This window comes from Gigantopelta aegis, chromosome 9, assembly GCF_016097555.1.
Source record: "Gigantopelta aegis isolate Gae_Host chromosome 9, Gae_host_genome, whole genome shotgun sequence".
NCBI classification, from domain to species: domain Eukaryota; kingdom Metazoa; phylum Mollusca; class Gastropoda; order Neomphalida; family Peltospiridae; genus Gigantopelta; species Gigantopelta aegis.
In genome coordinates this window covers 69,069,571-69,085,670 of record NC_054707.1, presented here as the reverse complement: position 1 = coordinate 69,085,670, position 16,100 = coordinate 69,069,571, and the positions used below count along the sequence as shown (strand labels likewise).

The window sequence follows — 16,100 nt, the reverse complement described above, 5'->3', positions numbered from 1 at the left end:
GGGATGGCGCGTATAAAAAAAATATCGCTTGCTACTTGGAAAAATGTAGAGGGTTTCCTCTCTAAGATTAGATGTCAAATTTACCAAATGTTTGACATCCAATAACCGATTATTAACAAATCAGTGTGCTCTAGTGGCGTCGTTAAATAAAATAAACTTTAAACTGTATCTAAATGGTCAAAATGCAAAGGCGCCATCATATATTTATCAAAGTCGCAGACTCTATTTTAAACCCATTGAAACAGGACACTAAGTTTGGTTAATCAGCAAATCTATAAAAATCTGAATAACGATGGAATAGGGCGAGTCCGTGTCGTTGGAATTCACTCTTAAAAATACACTAGAGCTCGTCTCTACAACCGTTACTTCTCAGATACACGTGCGGTTTTTTTTATAGATTTATGACAAAATACATTTCGTGGCATTACTAACACCAGGATGACTATCAACATCTCAGTTTTACGGACATGGATAATGTAATCAATAAAATTGAAGTAATGTCCGATTTCAGTTATGAAAAACGGCTTTAATAGTAATATAAAAAATACGCTGGCTGTAGTGTTTAAACACTAGGGTCTGTTACTATTCGTGAATATCAGCAATCAGTCTTGTACGTGGACTTTGGACACAAACCACGAATATCGTAGAAGTACTTGAAAGGATGTGGGAAAACTGACCAAGGCCTTCAAACTTTTTCATAGCGGATTGGCTAATGCGCGAACTAAATGTTGGCTACGATATAGAATTTTGGTGCATATTATCTAATTTAATGTAATAATGAAGACAGTTATTGGCGCATCAAATGCACACTATCATTGCCTATACGTGCGTTTTAAAATCGCTTCACATCGATCCGGTATTCTGGAACAATGTGAGAATGTGGTGTAGGGAACTCACGTACAGCTGCTGAAGTAAATCGAAGTGTTTAAAACGAACCAGTAATATAGGGCAAGATTTTAACATACGCAAAATTCTTATTAGACGGTGATTCCGATACACTTACGATTTTGTTGAATAGGTAAGTATTCATCACAAATGTATGTGTATTGGTGTAAAAAAACAAACATATTCGCGCATTACGCTAACCTATGTGACGTAGGTTGAACGGCTTGCAGACGTAACGGCGATTGGAAAGCAATCGATCCTATGAACTACCATCGATTAGTAAAGTTTGTTCGTTTTGTTTAACGACACCACTAGAGCACATTGATTTATTAACGATCGGCTATTGGATGTCAAACATTTGGTAATTTTGACATATTAACATATAGTCTTACAGAGAAAACCCGCTACATTTTTCCATTAGTAGCACGCAATCTTTTATATGCACCACCCCAAAGACATACCACGGCCTTTGATATACAAGTCGTGTTGCACTGGGTGGAACAAGAAATAGCCCAGTGGACCCACTTACGGATATTGATCCTAGACCGACCGTGCATCAAGCAAGCGCTTTACCACTGCAACACGTCCCTCCCAGTACCGTCGATTAGAGTCGGCGTAGTACCATTGAGCAGCATCCCGCCCACAGAGTTAGCAGAAGTACGTGGTTCAGTGGCCGCTAAGGACCCCAGATAATAGATCACAGACAGACGTTTGAAATGGAAGGAGGGGGAGGTCATAATCGTCTATATTTCTCATACTGATAACAGACCGCAAATGAATTAGGGTAATATGGTGGAACAAGATGGGTACGCACCATTCCATTTAGAAAAATAGTTTTTATTTTTATAAAAATCACCGTAATTCTAATAATAATATCACTTAAAGTCGCAGACTCTAGTTTTAAATCGTCAAAACGGTTACAAAGTTTACTTATCTACAAACATGTAATTCATTTGGATAATGTTACACCAGCGAGAAACAAGAATCTGTGACGTTGAAATGGGGAAATACCCTTAAAAATAGACTAGAGCTCGTCTCCATAACCTTTATTGCTCAGAGGTACGTGCGTTTAAAAAAAAAATATATATATATATAATTAATTTTGCGGTATTAGAAACACAAATATGACCAGAAACACTTCGGATGTACAAAAATAGATAATCTAAACAATCAAATCTAGGTAAGTCTGATTTCAATGATTAAAAACGGCTCTAATGATGAAAAATACGCCGTAATGTTTAAAAACGGGTGTCTGTTACTTTAAACAAAAATAATATATACAATATAACATGTATACATGTATTACATGAACGTCCACTTTTCTTTAGGAAATTAATATAATAATTAATTTTTAAAAACACAAAAGAACACACACAAACTACTAAATATATATATTTTTAAAACACGCTAAAATACACACACACACACACACACACACACAACCCACATTTAAAACCCCACAAAAGAAACCCACAATGCATATCCTACGTAAACGTACGCCCTGGTTACGACCACGTGGACCATGTTCCCCTGTTAAGTGTTTGCATCGTCAATGCTTTCGATGTCATTTGAAATGTTTTTCATTATAACAAAAATAATATAACATGTATACATGTATTACATGAACGTCCACTTTTCTTTAGGAAATTAATATAATAATTAATTTTTAAAAACACAAAAGAACACACACAAACTACTAAATATGTATATTTTTAAAACACGCTAAAATATATACACACACACACACACACACACACACACACAAAACCCACATTTAAAACCCCACAAAAGAAACCCACAATGTATATCCTACGTAAACGTACGCCCTGGTTACGACCACGTGGACCATGTTCCCCTGTTAAGTGTTTGCATCGTCAATGCTTTCGATGTCATTTGAAATGTTTTTCATTATAATGATTTTGAAACGTGTGTGAGGAAAGGTAGAACGTTGGAGGGGCTTGCTTTTTCATTATAATGATTTTAAAACTGGTGTGAGGAAAGGTAGAAAGTTGAAGGGGCTTGCTTTTTCATTATAATGATTTTAAAACTGATGTGAGGAAAGGTAGAAAGTTGGAGGGGCTTGCTTTTTCATTATAATGATTTTAAAACTGGTGTGAGGAAAGGTAGAAAGTTGAAGGGGCTTGCTTTCAGAAAAGGAGGAAGGAATGTTTTATTTAAAGGCGCGGACCCTAGTTTTAGCCTGTGAATATGGACACTAAGTTTAGATAGTATACAAATCTGCAACACATTTGAGTAAAGCTACAACAGAGTGAAACAAGAGTCTGTATCGTTGGACTCCGTAACCGCTTCTTCTCAGACGCACGTGTGTTTTTAAAAATGCGAAACATGCATTTTGTGATATTAAAAATACCAGGATAACCAGAAACACTTCGGATGTACTGAAATGGACAAACTAAACAATAAAACTTTAGTAACGACTAATTTCAGATATCAAAACCGGCTCTAATAGTAAAACATATGCCTATAGTGTTTAAAAACAAGGGGTTGTCACTTTAACGACGCACTGAACACAATCATTTTAATTACAGAACGGTCAAAATGCCAACGGTTTAAATGTCAATGGTCAAAATGTCAACGGTTAAAATGTCAGTGGAAAAAATCAGTGGTCAAAATGTCAACGGAATCGACCCGAGGGCTAGACGATTTCTACATACTCGTGACGTCATAACTCATGTTATACAACGATTGACGTCATATCTCATGGTTTTCAAAATTCTGTTTGCCATTTCACGTTGTATCATTGTTTAAAAAATATTTAAATAAATTAATATTTTCAACTTTATATTTATTAAGTTGTTGCATTTTTATGTCGTTGCATAAGTTGGACTATATTTTTCAGCGTATGATTAAATGAGTTTCATTGTTTGTAGGTGAAATGTTTACGAATCGTTCTACAATAAACAAACCGTACGTAGCTTACAAAATTAATGATTTGTTACTGTAATTGAATGGGCAAGAAATAGAATCCATCACCGTTGAGAGGTATAGGTTGAAAGAATCCTTTATATGTGCCCATGTGGGACAGGGCTATTCCACCTGAGGGTACATAATTTGTTGTCAGGGACTCGGCAAGCCTCGTCCCTGACATCATATTATGTAGTTCATCAAGATAAACGTCTCCGGCACGATATTTATTATTGTGAATAAGAATAAGAATAATTTATTTGCATAACACCCGCAGAGCAAAAATAACAATATAATATACATTTATCTGCAGTAACAGTAACATAAATATACATTAATTACATGAACAAACATCTGAATCAACAAATGCATATGTAATTTAAGCCTTATTACTAGTGATATTAATATTTAGGTAAAAGCAAATATTGTCAGAAGTGTAGAGCCATAAAAAACCATCAATTATGGCGTTCGTGAATTATTTTTCACGAATCCACACACCCTCGTACATTCTCCATTAGTTTATACAGACGTGAAATGCAAACAATTTGAAATTACTTCCAATTCATATGCTTTCACGCAACTTAAAGCATCTCTTTACAAAATTGCAAATGATAGGGCATAATTCCGGAATATTGTTGCGTGTAAGAAATAAGAATTTTTCATTATTAGTCAAAAAAGAAAAATGTGATTCTTGTTTTATTATTTTATGATGTAAATCATTTCTAAAAGCATTATATATAGGGCACGTCATAATGAAATGATATTCGTCTTCAACTTCTAGGGGACAGTTGGGACAATATCTCTCATTCGCAGGGACAGGTGGTTTCTTGTATCTTCCCTTTTCAATCATAAGTGAATGTGAACTCAAACGAAGCCTACTAAAAGCTTTTCTGCTTTCTTTGGTATGTAATAAATAGGACTCAACTGAACTCGAAATTTGTTTGAATGACATATATGTGCGCATTTTATTACCATATTTGTTAGAATTTTTGTTTGATGTTAGCTGTGTCGTAATATACTGCAAAAAGTACTGCTCGCATTTAATTACGATTTCACCTAAAGTGCATGCAGTCGGTAATTCTGGAGTTGAAGATAGATGCGTAGGAATTCCAATTAGGTTTGCAGCATTAATAAGTTTAGCTACCCACGACGGTTTGTTGTTCTGAGCTGACTTTGAGCTATCAATAAACGCAGCAGTTATTAACAGTGGGTTGTTTGAAGTCTGGATATGTAATACATATTTAAAGGCATTAATAATTATATCATACGTCAGTGGCAAGCTTCCTAATTCTGCTAATGTTGCAGCATTACTGGTATATTTATTGACCCCCAAAATCCATTTACAGAATTTTATGTGTACTTTTTCTACATCAAGAGTAAAATAATTTGTGTTACAAACTTGTGGTCCCCAAATTTCACTCCCATATAACAACACTTTAATTAATGTATTGAATAGTTTAATGCAAATATTGATAGGTGGATTGTGTTTGAGAATTGATTTTAATAAGTGATTTAAAGATTTAAGTCCTTTGTTTTTTAAACACTTTACACCAATGTTGAATTTACCATGGCTGTCTATAGTGATACCCAAATATGTGTAGTCATTAGATATGTTAATTTTGGAGGACCCTATGGTAAAGTTAAGATGATCTGGGTTCATTTTACGCTTATTGAAGACAATAATGTTCGATTTTTCAACATTAATGGGAAGATCATTACATATAGCATATTGATTGACAGCATCCAGCGTACTTTGGAGCCCTGACGCTGAAGGGGACAGAAGCACCAAATAATCTGCGAATAAGAGATGATTGATTTTCAAATTATTCACATCAATAGGTTCACATCGTGCATCAAAATACATAACAATATCATCTATAAAGATATTAAAAAGCAAAGGGGATAAATTACAACCCTGTCGTACACCACGACTGGGATGGAACATGGGTGATGTACCTGCTGACGTTTTAATTTGATATGAGTCACCTATATACATAGAGTGAATTAATTTTACAAAGTTACCAGTGATCATCTGTGATGTTTATTGCTGTGCCGTAACGTTTATCCATTGGGTCGAATTTTCCATTTGCAATCACGATTTAATCAAATCAGGCATATGTGCTTTATTTAAGAGCCTCAACACATACAACAACATATTTTAATAAATTTTAGACTAAAATATTAATTACAATACCTTTGGTGACCTTTCCAGGATTAGATGTTTGAAGACACATTTTCACATTTAAAAGTTATTTTTATCCTGGCACATCGAAAATGCGGAATGAAAATATGGCGGAACGACAATTATTCGTATCAAACATTTTACGTACAAAAATAAATATTTCGGAACTGTTTCTATATATGTGCTTTGCAGGCCCGTACGCAGGATTTTTAATGGGTGGGTGCGAATTGCTTGTGATGGGACCAATCAACATAAGAATAACCCCTCAAAACAACAACGATTACGTAACGTTATTTAAAGTCGACCTTTAGTAATTTGGGGGGGGGGGGGGGGGGGGGGGGGGGGCGTACACACTCGTCGCCCCCCCCCCCCCCCCCCCGCGTACGGGTCTGCTTTGTGTGGGTTGCATTATATGCATCATTTATATTTATGCCATTAAAAGCTTCACTTGAACAGCAGACAGGATCTGATGGATAATGATGTTGATCTTGCTGTGTTCTGCTTATCTGCTGCAGTGAATAAATATGAACTGATGTTTTCTACCATTCCTGACTTGTCCCTTTTGGTAGCCGACAATATATTGACGCACGAGGGTCAAAATTGACGCGCGCGCTGACTAGAGATCAGGGCCCATATTTTCGAAGCTCTCTTAGTGCTACGAAATAGTAAAACCATCGTAGGGTGTGACGTCACTACAGCACACGCCATAGTGACGTCATAGCTTACGATAATTTTACGATTTCGTAGGATAAGATTGCTTCGAAAATGTGGGCCCAGAAATGTATTTTGTTTGGCCTAACACTAAATAAGACCAATTACCAATTTAAAGTGACGTCATTAGATATGACATAGCCTGACATTGCTATACCAATGGGATGACGTTAAATTGTAATGAATGTAACAGAAATTTAATTATAGCCATTTATATGTTCAATGCAATGTAGTTTTTAGTACGTTTGTTATGTGAATTTTGGCGATTTTGGCCATACAACGACTTCGTAATATCTCGTCTTATTTATGTCTGAATAAATTTCCTACCACACCTTGACGCATGCTATTTTGTTTTGAAATATGTGATCCAAGGCAAAAGTTCATTAAGGAATGATTGGATTGCATAACTATTGGTACCAGGGTGCCTCCAGGATTTTAAAGGGGGTTCGCAATGTTTTCAAACGGGCGAATGCATGTATTTAAAACAGATTGATAAGCAACCTAGAAATAATTAGCAGAAAAGAATTCTTCGTTTCGTATCTAAATTTCAAATTTGCCTTGGGAACATTGTTCCAGACCCTCACAAAATGTGTGTGCTTTTCTCCAATTTATGTTTTAATTAGTGTCTTTTTTGTCCAGCACCCCCTTACAAAACGTTTGCACCTGCTCCTAATTGCTTCAGATGGTAATTTTTCTTGTAAATCATTAATTGTATTTTGGAAGTGGTCATTTACCTTCCGATAGTGAATGCATTCAGCCTTTAGTAATTAATCTTTTTCAAACTGTGTTAAGCCATATAATATCCGTGTTGGTAAATTTTCAGATTTCACACCGAATGAATGAATGAATGAATGAATGAATTTTTAACGACACCCTAGCACGAAAAATACATCGGCTATTGGGTGTCAGACTCGTAATGCAAACAAATAAGGTGATGATCAACATCAATATAAACATTCAAGATTTAAATAAAAACAGTGTAAAGAACTGTGCAAAAATACAAATATCACAGATAGATACTGACCTTTACTCAGAATTTCAATTTGTGCTGTATTGGCCATTCTCAGAGATAATGTTACACCCCTGCACCACGGTGAGGTTACAGCACACGCAGGAGATTGGTGGGGTTTGTTTGTTGTTGTTTTTTGTTGGGGGTTTTTGTTGGGATATTATTCTTTTTTATTATTATATAAAATATATATATATATATTGTCAGTACAGGGGCCCTATTTTCGAAGCCATCTTAGCGCTATGAAATGGTAAAACCGTCGTAGGTTGTGACGTCACTACAGCGCACGCCATAGTGACGTCATAGCTTACGATGATTTCACGATTTCGTAGGCTAAGATAGCTTCGAAAATATGGGCCCAGGGCCCATATTTTCGAAGCCATCTTAGCCCTACGAAATCGTAAAACCATCGTAGGGTGTGACGTCACTACAACACACGCCATAGTGACGTCATAGCTTACGATGATTTTACGATTTCGTGGGCTAAGATTGCTTCGAAAATACGGGCCCTGGTCATTACTTCTTTTAAGGCTTTCATTTATTTACTTTTTTAAAACTTATTATTTCCTTTAGAATTTTTTTAAATATTATTATTATAGGTCATTGGTTACATGTGTTTGAAAGGTTTTTCTCTCTTTAAAAAAAAAAAAAAAAATTATTATTGCAGGTCATTAGTTATTTTAAGGGTTTTATTTATTTATTTATTTATTTATTTATTATTAATTTTTGCTCTTTTTTGTTTTAATTTTTTTAGTTATAATTACTGGTTATTGGAACTTATTTTAAGGTTTTTATTCAATTTAAAAAAAAATATTATTATAAATATTTTTTAATAAACCTGCACAACCCCCAACCCCACAACCTAAAAATCTTTGATTATAATAGTTTCATTAGTCGTTCATAATATTTCTATTCATCTTTTATAGCAAGTTCTGGGAAAAGGTGTGCGTGTGCGTATGCGTGCGTGCATGTGTGTGTGTGTGTGTGTGCGTGTGTGTGAAGGAAACATTTATAAATGAAGAAAGCACATTTTTATTTAGTTAATAATTTAATTAATTAATTTATTATTATTATTATTATTATTATTATTATTATTAAATCAATAATTTATTTATTGTTATTTTATTATTTATCAATTAAGTATTCATTAATTTTATGATATTATTTAGTTTTTATTATTAATATTATTAATTATAAATTAACTGATTTTAATTTTTTTTTTAATTAATTAGTTTATTTATTATTATTTATTTTATATTATTATTATTGTTGTTGTTATTAAACGTGATATTCCATTAAATGTCGTATATTGTGGAAGAAAATCGTGAACCAGAGACGAATAATTGTAAAAATAATCCTATACCGCCAACAGTTTTCAATCACATTTTTAATGTGCTTATAATGGCTGGCGGGAATATTCGAGATTTTGTTCGTAACTGAAAACTGGATTAATGCAGGATTACTATTTGCACTAACTGTCTATTTATGCGTAAAACGTAACTCGGGAAGTTTTCTTTATACAGTAAGTGTTTATATTTATTGGTACACCTCATATTTCGCCACGAAATAATTAATTCCATGATTGTATCGATTCCGCCTAAAATCTGGGCGGAAAGCGCACGCTTGTTTTTACTGTTAAACTTGTAAACATCGGAGGTCCAATCAAAATGTCAAAATGTTAAAAAAAAAACCGGACCGTAGATGTTTACCTTGGTGAACTACATATTATGTACCCGAGGGTGGAATAGCCCTGTCCCACATGGATACATAATGCAAGATTATTTTTCTCCCATCCAGTAGATGAAAAACAAGCATTTTGGGAAAACGTGAAAAACCTACATTTTTAATGTTTTAATCTTACAATAAAATAATCATAACCATTGAAAAGATCGTACCCAAAAATGGTTTATACTAAAAGTATAAACCCAAAATGATAGTATAATTTCATTATGACAGCAGGTTTCTTTGTTTTTATGAAATATAAAAAGCATTTCTTGCGTTATTTTGCCGTTTACCCACCCAATGTTAATATCAGCTCAAACAACAGAAGTCACGTGGTCATGCAAGACAGATTTATTCCGCATGGGCTGACGTCATGGAAAACGCCTGTCTTGCATGGCTATGGATGGGAGAAATGGAATTGCCTTATCTATACCTCACAACGGTGATAGATTCTGTTAGTCTCAAACACCTCCGTAACCGATTTCAGACGGCTGTGGAAACGGCGCGTCAGGTTGTAGGCATTCATGGTCGCCCAGTGTTTCCACGAACGGTTAGGAATCGGTTGCTGGGAGTCACGACATCCCTACGTTGGTTGGCAACTTTCACCCAGGCGACATCAACGTCGATTCTCATAGTGTGAAAACACCTCTCGTTGTCATCTAGGGAATCTGGGCCCCGTTCCACGAAAGAATTGTAGCTAAGGTTAATTGTAGTGACTTACGGTGAGTTTTACAGCTGGCACCGTAAACTTTTCAGCCGTTCCACAAAGCAACCTTACGGTAGTCGTAAGTGCCCCTTTAATGATTAATATATTCTTTGCAAAGAAGTGCAAATTAGTTAAATATTAAATTGGTTACCGACTTTTCGAATCATCTTGGATGTATTCATTGGTATCTGACATCCATGAAGTAACTTTGTCAGTTTGTGTGCTAAGCGAAAATTGCCGAATGCATAAGAAAAGAGTTATTTCCCGTATTTTCGTGTGACGGTTGTTTGGCCTAGAATGTTTTTCATGGAACGCCGAATTTCATAAAAGGTATTTGGTATGTATTAGATCTATTTTTACACAATAAGTTAGTATTTTTCTTAGAAAATTATCAAATCATCATCCAACTGCCATTTGACATCTACGTTAGTGACTTACAACTGCCTGGTACCTATTGTAAATTTTCACAGTAATGTACGACGATGGTGAGCTACGACGTGTGGTGGAACGAGCTGACGATCGTAGACAAAAATGAAGGTCGCGATGGTAGGTATTTACGGCGATAGTAGTGCTAAGATCGCTTCGTGGAACGGGGTCTCACGTCATTCCACTTATCCATGCGCGTAACGTTATGTCCTAGTGCTCGCTTGGCCACCCTACAGTCCAGATTTGAACCCGATCGAGCATTTATGGGACGAGTTTGTGGGACGAGCTGGACAGGAAGGTCATGAAACGCGTCAACGTCTTAAACAATGTCGCTCAGCTCACGCAGGCCCTTGTTCATGATTGGAATAACATCTCATAAAAGCTCAAAAACAGCTTGATTGGGTCAGTGGTAAGGAGAGTTAGAGCAGCGACTGCAGCCCTGGTTGGGCACACACGCTATTGATGTGGACCAAGAAATGGCGTAGGGTACATTATGCAAACGCCGTCTTTGATAACACAACAAAACTTGTCAAAATTTATTCAGTAATGAAGACATAACCTAAAAATCCAAAGAATAAAATAATCATTATTAAAACAGTTGAAATATTTACCACAAAAAAACACACCTTCCGTTTAAGTTTTCCGTCAGTACACACACACACACACACACACACACACACACACACACATAAGATAATTCCACTCTCTTTGTTTGCAGGCAAAAGGAGCACTGATCAATAAGGTGACCGGGAAGTGTTTGGACAGGGGCAGTGTGGGAAGTGGTGGGTTGGTCGTCGTCAACACTTGCACAGGCGCAGATTCTCAGAGATGGACATTTCAACACGTCGTTAGCTGATCACGGCTCCTTCATTTAAATTATTTAAATTTATGCAAGCCACGTGTACGTATTTATATAATATACAATGGTAGTTTGGTTCGTTTACGGATTGTCAGAGATGGACATTTCAACACTTTGCTTGTTAATTCATAATCATGAGATCATGTTTTATGCTGATTGACAGGCTCTGGTGCACATCTGATAATATATTTGAAAACCAATACCATACCACGACACAGCTGTTCATTTTCATCTCAACATTGCATAATAACTAAAATATTTATTATTTTTCTTGTGAAATGTATACCTTGAATTGCACGCCCACAACAATTAGATTCAAATAATTTCGTTTGTTACTGTTTTAAAACTTGAAAAACTCAACAATTTGTGATCAACAGTGTTGGAAGTTTAAAGGATCTTCAAAAGAGGGGCACGAAGCCAAGTTACTTTCTGTCAGTTTTCTCAGACAAAACGTTATTTCACCCAGGTGCTTGGCTTTTAGCCTATGTATTTTGTTGGACACGGGCGTGTTTTTATAATATAATTAAATAATTTTACTTCTTACAAATACATCATGGGAGGGCATGGAGGCAAACCAGGTTGCGCAACACGGCTTTTTTTCATTCGGGGCACAATGACAGGATTTTGAAAAATATATTGATTTTTTCACTAATTGCTATTTTCTAAATTCTGCCCATTTTCAACTCTAACCGCCCACCCATCTCTTCTGTCCCGGACCCAGTCACTGGCGAAGTCAGAGATTATGCCCGGGAGAGACGTGCTTGAAGCTTAATTGGATGTAGGCACGTTAAAGGCATATTGTCACATACTACTGACCTATTTAATGGTCTAACAAAGTATTACCTGAACAAAAATAATTTGATTTGTTCCTAAATATACTTTATTGAACCATCTTCATAACCACCATACTCCATTTTTTAATGACATTTTGTAAAAATAATTTAATTATGGCAATAGTCCATAATTCAAAAACTAAAATTGCCGAGAGGGATGACATGGATTCCACTCTATCATGGTTCAGTTAAGGTGATGCGATAGCTAGATTTGGTTTCCAACAATTAATGTAATTTTTATTTATTATCCATTTTTAGAGAAATAAGGTCCTTAAATCCGTGACAGTATGCCTTTAATATGTTATTCAATCCAAGTCAGGTAATAAAATGTTTAAACTCGAACACCTGGGACCTTTTGTTCAAAGAGAACTTAGCCCTAAGATGACCTTAAATGCATAGCTACCGTATGCGCTTAAGCTGATCTCAGCGCTAAGATTGTTTCGTAAAACGAGGCCCTGGGCCCAACTGTTCAAAGCACAGTTAAGTTAACCATGGATAAGTTCAGTGTTTTCCTGTTCAAAGCACAGTTAAGTTAACCATGGATAAGTTTAATGTTTTCCTGTTCCTTATTTTTGCACAAATACAAAATAAAGTTTAGATTTGGATTGTGTATGCATACCTTTGATTGTCTTAAATCAAGTTTTAACACTGTTTTCAATTACTATTTGTATTGACTCAATCCTATATTTTAAAATGTTCTGTTAACCTCTGGGTAAGATAACTAACGTTTGAACAATGGGCTCCTTAGGTAACAATTTTAATTTGAATTGCACCTTATCTCCACATTGACAAATAGCTGCTTATTGGATTAATAGATACTCATACGCAATGAATATTTTCTATGTAGTTTTTGTTTTTCGTCAACAGTTACCTAGGCAACTATTGCTTACGCCGACTTGCAACACATTACAATTATGATATTCTCGAGTTAATGATTATATGTAAAATATATTAATTTGTAGTTATAACTCACGAAAACAAGTGGAAATTAGCGTATTTGTTGACGTATCATTGCACTTACAATCGCTCATTAAATTATACACGTTCATGGTTAACATCTTGTGGGTATTTTTGTATAATTTTGAAGTTTATGGTTTATATTGTCAAGATATTTTTTTACAATATGTTTTTCAGTTTTGTATTTTATTATTATGTTTAATAAAAATATTGTTTCAGTCAAGAATTATGATACAAAATATATTGATTGTTAACAATTAAAGCTGCAGTTTCCGTTTTATTATGTCTCTTTTTCTCTCTATTTCTCATTATCTGTCCCTCTCATTATCAATCTGTGTGTATGTATGTGTGTCTGCGTCTCTGTCTCTGTCTCTGTCTCTCTCTCTCTCTCTCTCTCTCTCTCTCTCTCTCTCTCTCTCTCTTCTCTCTCTCTCTCTCTCTCTCTCTGTCTCTCTCCCCTCCCCTCCCCTGCATGCTCCAGGACTTCATTATAATTAGCAAACGTTTTGAGAGGACTTAACCATTCACTAACACCCATTCTCTCGCTCGCTCTCGCTCGCTCGCTCTCTCTCTCTCTCTCTCTCTCTCTCTCTCTCTCTCTCTCTCTCTCTCTCTCTCTCTCTCTCTCTCTCTCTCTCTCTCTCTCCCCACCTCCTGCATGCTCTCTTTTCAAACTGAGTGTGGAAAGCCGACCAACGTCCAGTTTTTAGTTGTTCTATGTCTGTGGTTGGTTGGTTTGTTTTGTTCACTTTGTTATTGAAGATGTGGTCATTGTGTGACGAATACTTAGTTAATTACTCCCCACCTACACTGCTATCCTTCGCAGCCTAAGGGCACTGAAGCCCCACGGAATGTTGTCATGGTTCAAAATCCCTGGACAAGTGCAATTTGATCCAACTGAGTGTAACTGTAATGAATCATCTCAGTCACTTTAAAGGTTTCCTCGTCATGTGTCACCTCACCGGTCACTACCCTGGTTTGACATTAAACGTTGGGTAGATCACGTAGTAAGTTTTCTTTCCAAACACTAAGCATTTTTAACATGCCCACGTCCTTTAAAATTTTAGACATGTCACCACCCTCTTCCACCCACCTGGGCCCTCCTTCCGACAAGGGCAATGCTTTGGTCTACTGTAGAAGGGTAATATTGATAGGGTAAATTTTGAAAGATTTGTAATGGGGGTAGACGGAAAAACAAAACAAATTAACGTCGTCCAAAACTTGTATTTAAGTGATATTATCTTTACATATTTAACTTGAAGCCTTTTTTAGAACGGGTCTCCAAATGTTAAAACAAAACAACACTAATTATACCTTTATATTTATTTATAATTGCCCTGCAAGGTCGCGTTTTAAGAAGCGAACTTAGCGCTAAGATCACGTTAAGTGCAATGCTACCATACGAGTATGTACTTGAGGTGATCTTAGCGCTATGATCGCTTCGTGGAACGGGTCCCTTGGGGATGATTGGTTGAGGTTTAAAAAATATGTTTTCTTTTTGAAAGTGACAGTTATAGATAACTTTAAATTGAGTCAATGTAATAACAGGAGAACAATTTTGGAACTAGAACAAAATATCATACCTTACTCCTATGATAACTGATAAGGGGATAAAGTTTAAAACTACATGTATGAAAAGAAAAAGCCAATAACGTCCAATGCTTACCCTCTTTTCATTGAAAATGTTCTTGTTGTCAGCGCGCCACCCCCCCCCCCCATTTTTGTTAGAAAATGTTGGATCCGACCCTGTAAAAGTGATAACATTCGCTAAACCTTTTGACCACAGTTTTAAGATTTTTAAATATATATACTCTTCAAAAGAAGAAACGCAAAACCACATTGTCGTAACATTTGGAGAATTGATTTAATTATTGAATGGTGAGTCCGATAATTACCAAATGTTGCAGGATTGTTCACAATTCACTCTAGTCCATTGGAGTAAGTGATAGGACACACCACCAAGGTCAAGGTCATCTGGAGTCAATACCGGGTGTGGCCTCCGCGTGTGTTGACAACTGCCTGGCACCGCCTGCCCATTGAAGCAACCAGAGTACGGATGACGTCCCGGGGGATGGTGGCCCACTCGGCCTGCAAGGCTGCTGCCAGCTCGGGCAGGGTCTGGGGCTGTGGTTGTCGCTGTCGGAGGCGTCGGTCCAACTCGTCCCATAGATGCTCAATTGGGTTCAAATCCGGTGATATCGATGGCCAAGGAAGGACATTAATGTTGTTGTTCTGTAGGAAAGCCGTTGTGAGACGTGCTGTGTGAGGCCTGGCGTTGTCATGTTGGAACACTGCGTTGGCGTTGGCCATAACTGGAACGATGTGTGGCCGGAGGATCTGGTCAATGTAGCCCTGTGCATTCAGGTTGCCCTGCACGTGGACCAGGTCAGTTCTGCCAGTGTGTGAGATGGCTGCCCACACCATGACACTACCCCCGCCGAATCTGTCCACTTCCTGCACGCAGTTTGCCGCATAACGTTCACCACGACGCCTATACACGCGACATCTTCCATCATGACGTCGGAGCAGAAATCGGGACTCGTCACTGAACCACACCTGTCTCCATCGCAGTTGAGGCCATTGTCGATGAATCTGGCACCACTGCAGTCGGAGTCGACGGTGTTGTGGTGTTAAGATGACACCTCGAACTGGACGTCTGGCACGAATTCCTACCTCACGTAGGCGGTTCCGTACGGTCTGGTCGGATATCCTGCGCAAACCTGGTATTGCTGCGGCTGTGGAGGTGGCAGTAGTCAATCGTTCCCGAAGGTGGCGTACCCGGATTTAGCGGTCCTGCCCGGGGGTAGTGACCCGTGGTCGACCGGATCTAGGGAGGTCACGTGTTGATCCATGTTGCTGGTAACGGTCCCACAGTCTGGAGATGG

At 37.0% G+C, this 16,100-nt stretch overlaps 1 protein-coding gene across 3 annotated transcripts in view; it reads left to right on the top strand.

Moving 5' to 3' along the window:
• The window catches only part of LOC121380807 (probable N-acetylgalactosaminyltransferase 9), a 34,604-nt gene extending 22,432 nt beyond the window's left edge, over nt 1-12,172 (top strand). Inside the window, exons 11-12 of one of the 3 annotated variants that reach the window (XR_005959007.1) lie at nt 10,611-10,686; nt 11,285-11,415. Coding sequence is in view for 2 of the 3 variants with exons in the window: in XM_041509785.1 (XP_041365719.1) it covers nt 11,285-11,422 (138 nt within the window). In the remaining variant the exon portion in view is untranslated. Of the gene's footprint in view, nt 1-3,434; nt 3,619-10,610; nt 10,687-11,284 lie in introns of those variants that run through there. The other 2 variants (XM_041509785.1, XM_041509786.1) reach the window with 2 other exon arrangements.
• The last annotated feature ends 3,928 nt before the right edge of the window (nt 12,173-16,100 follow it).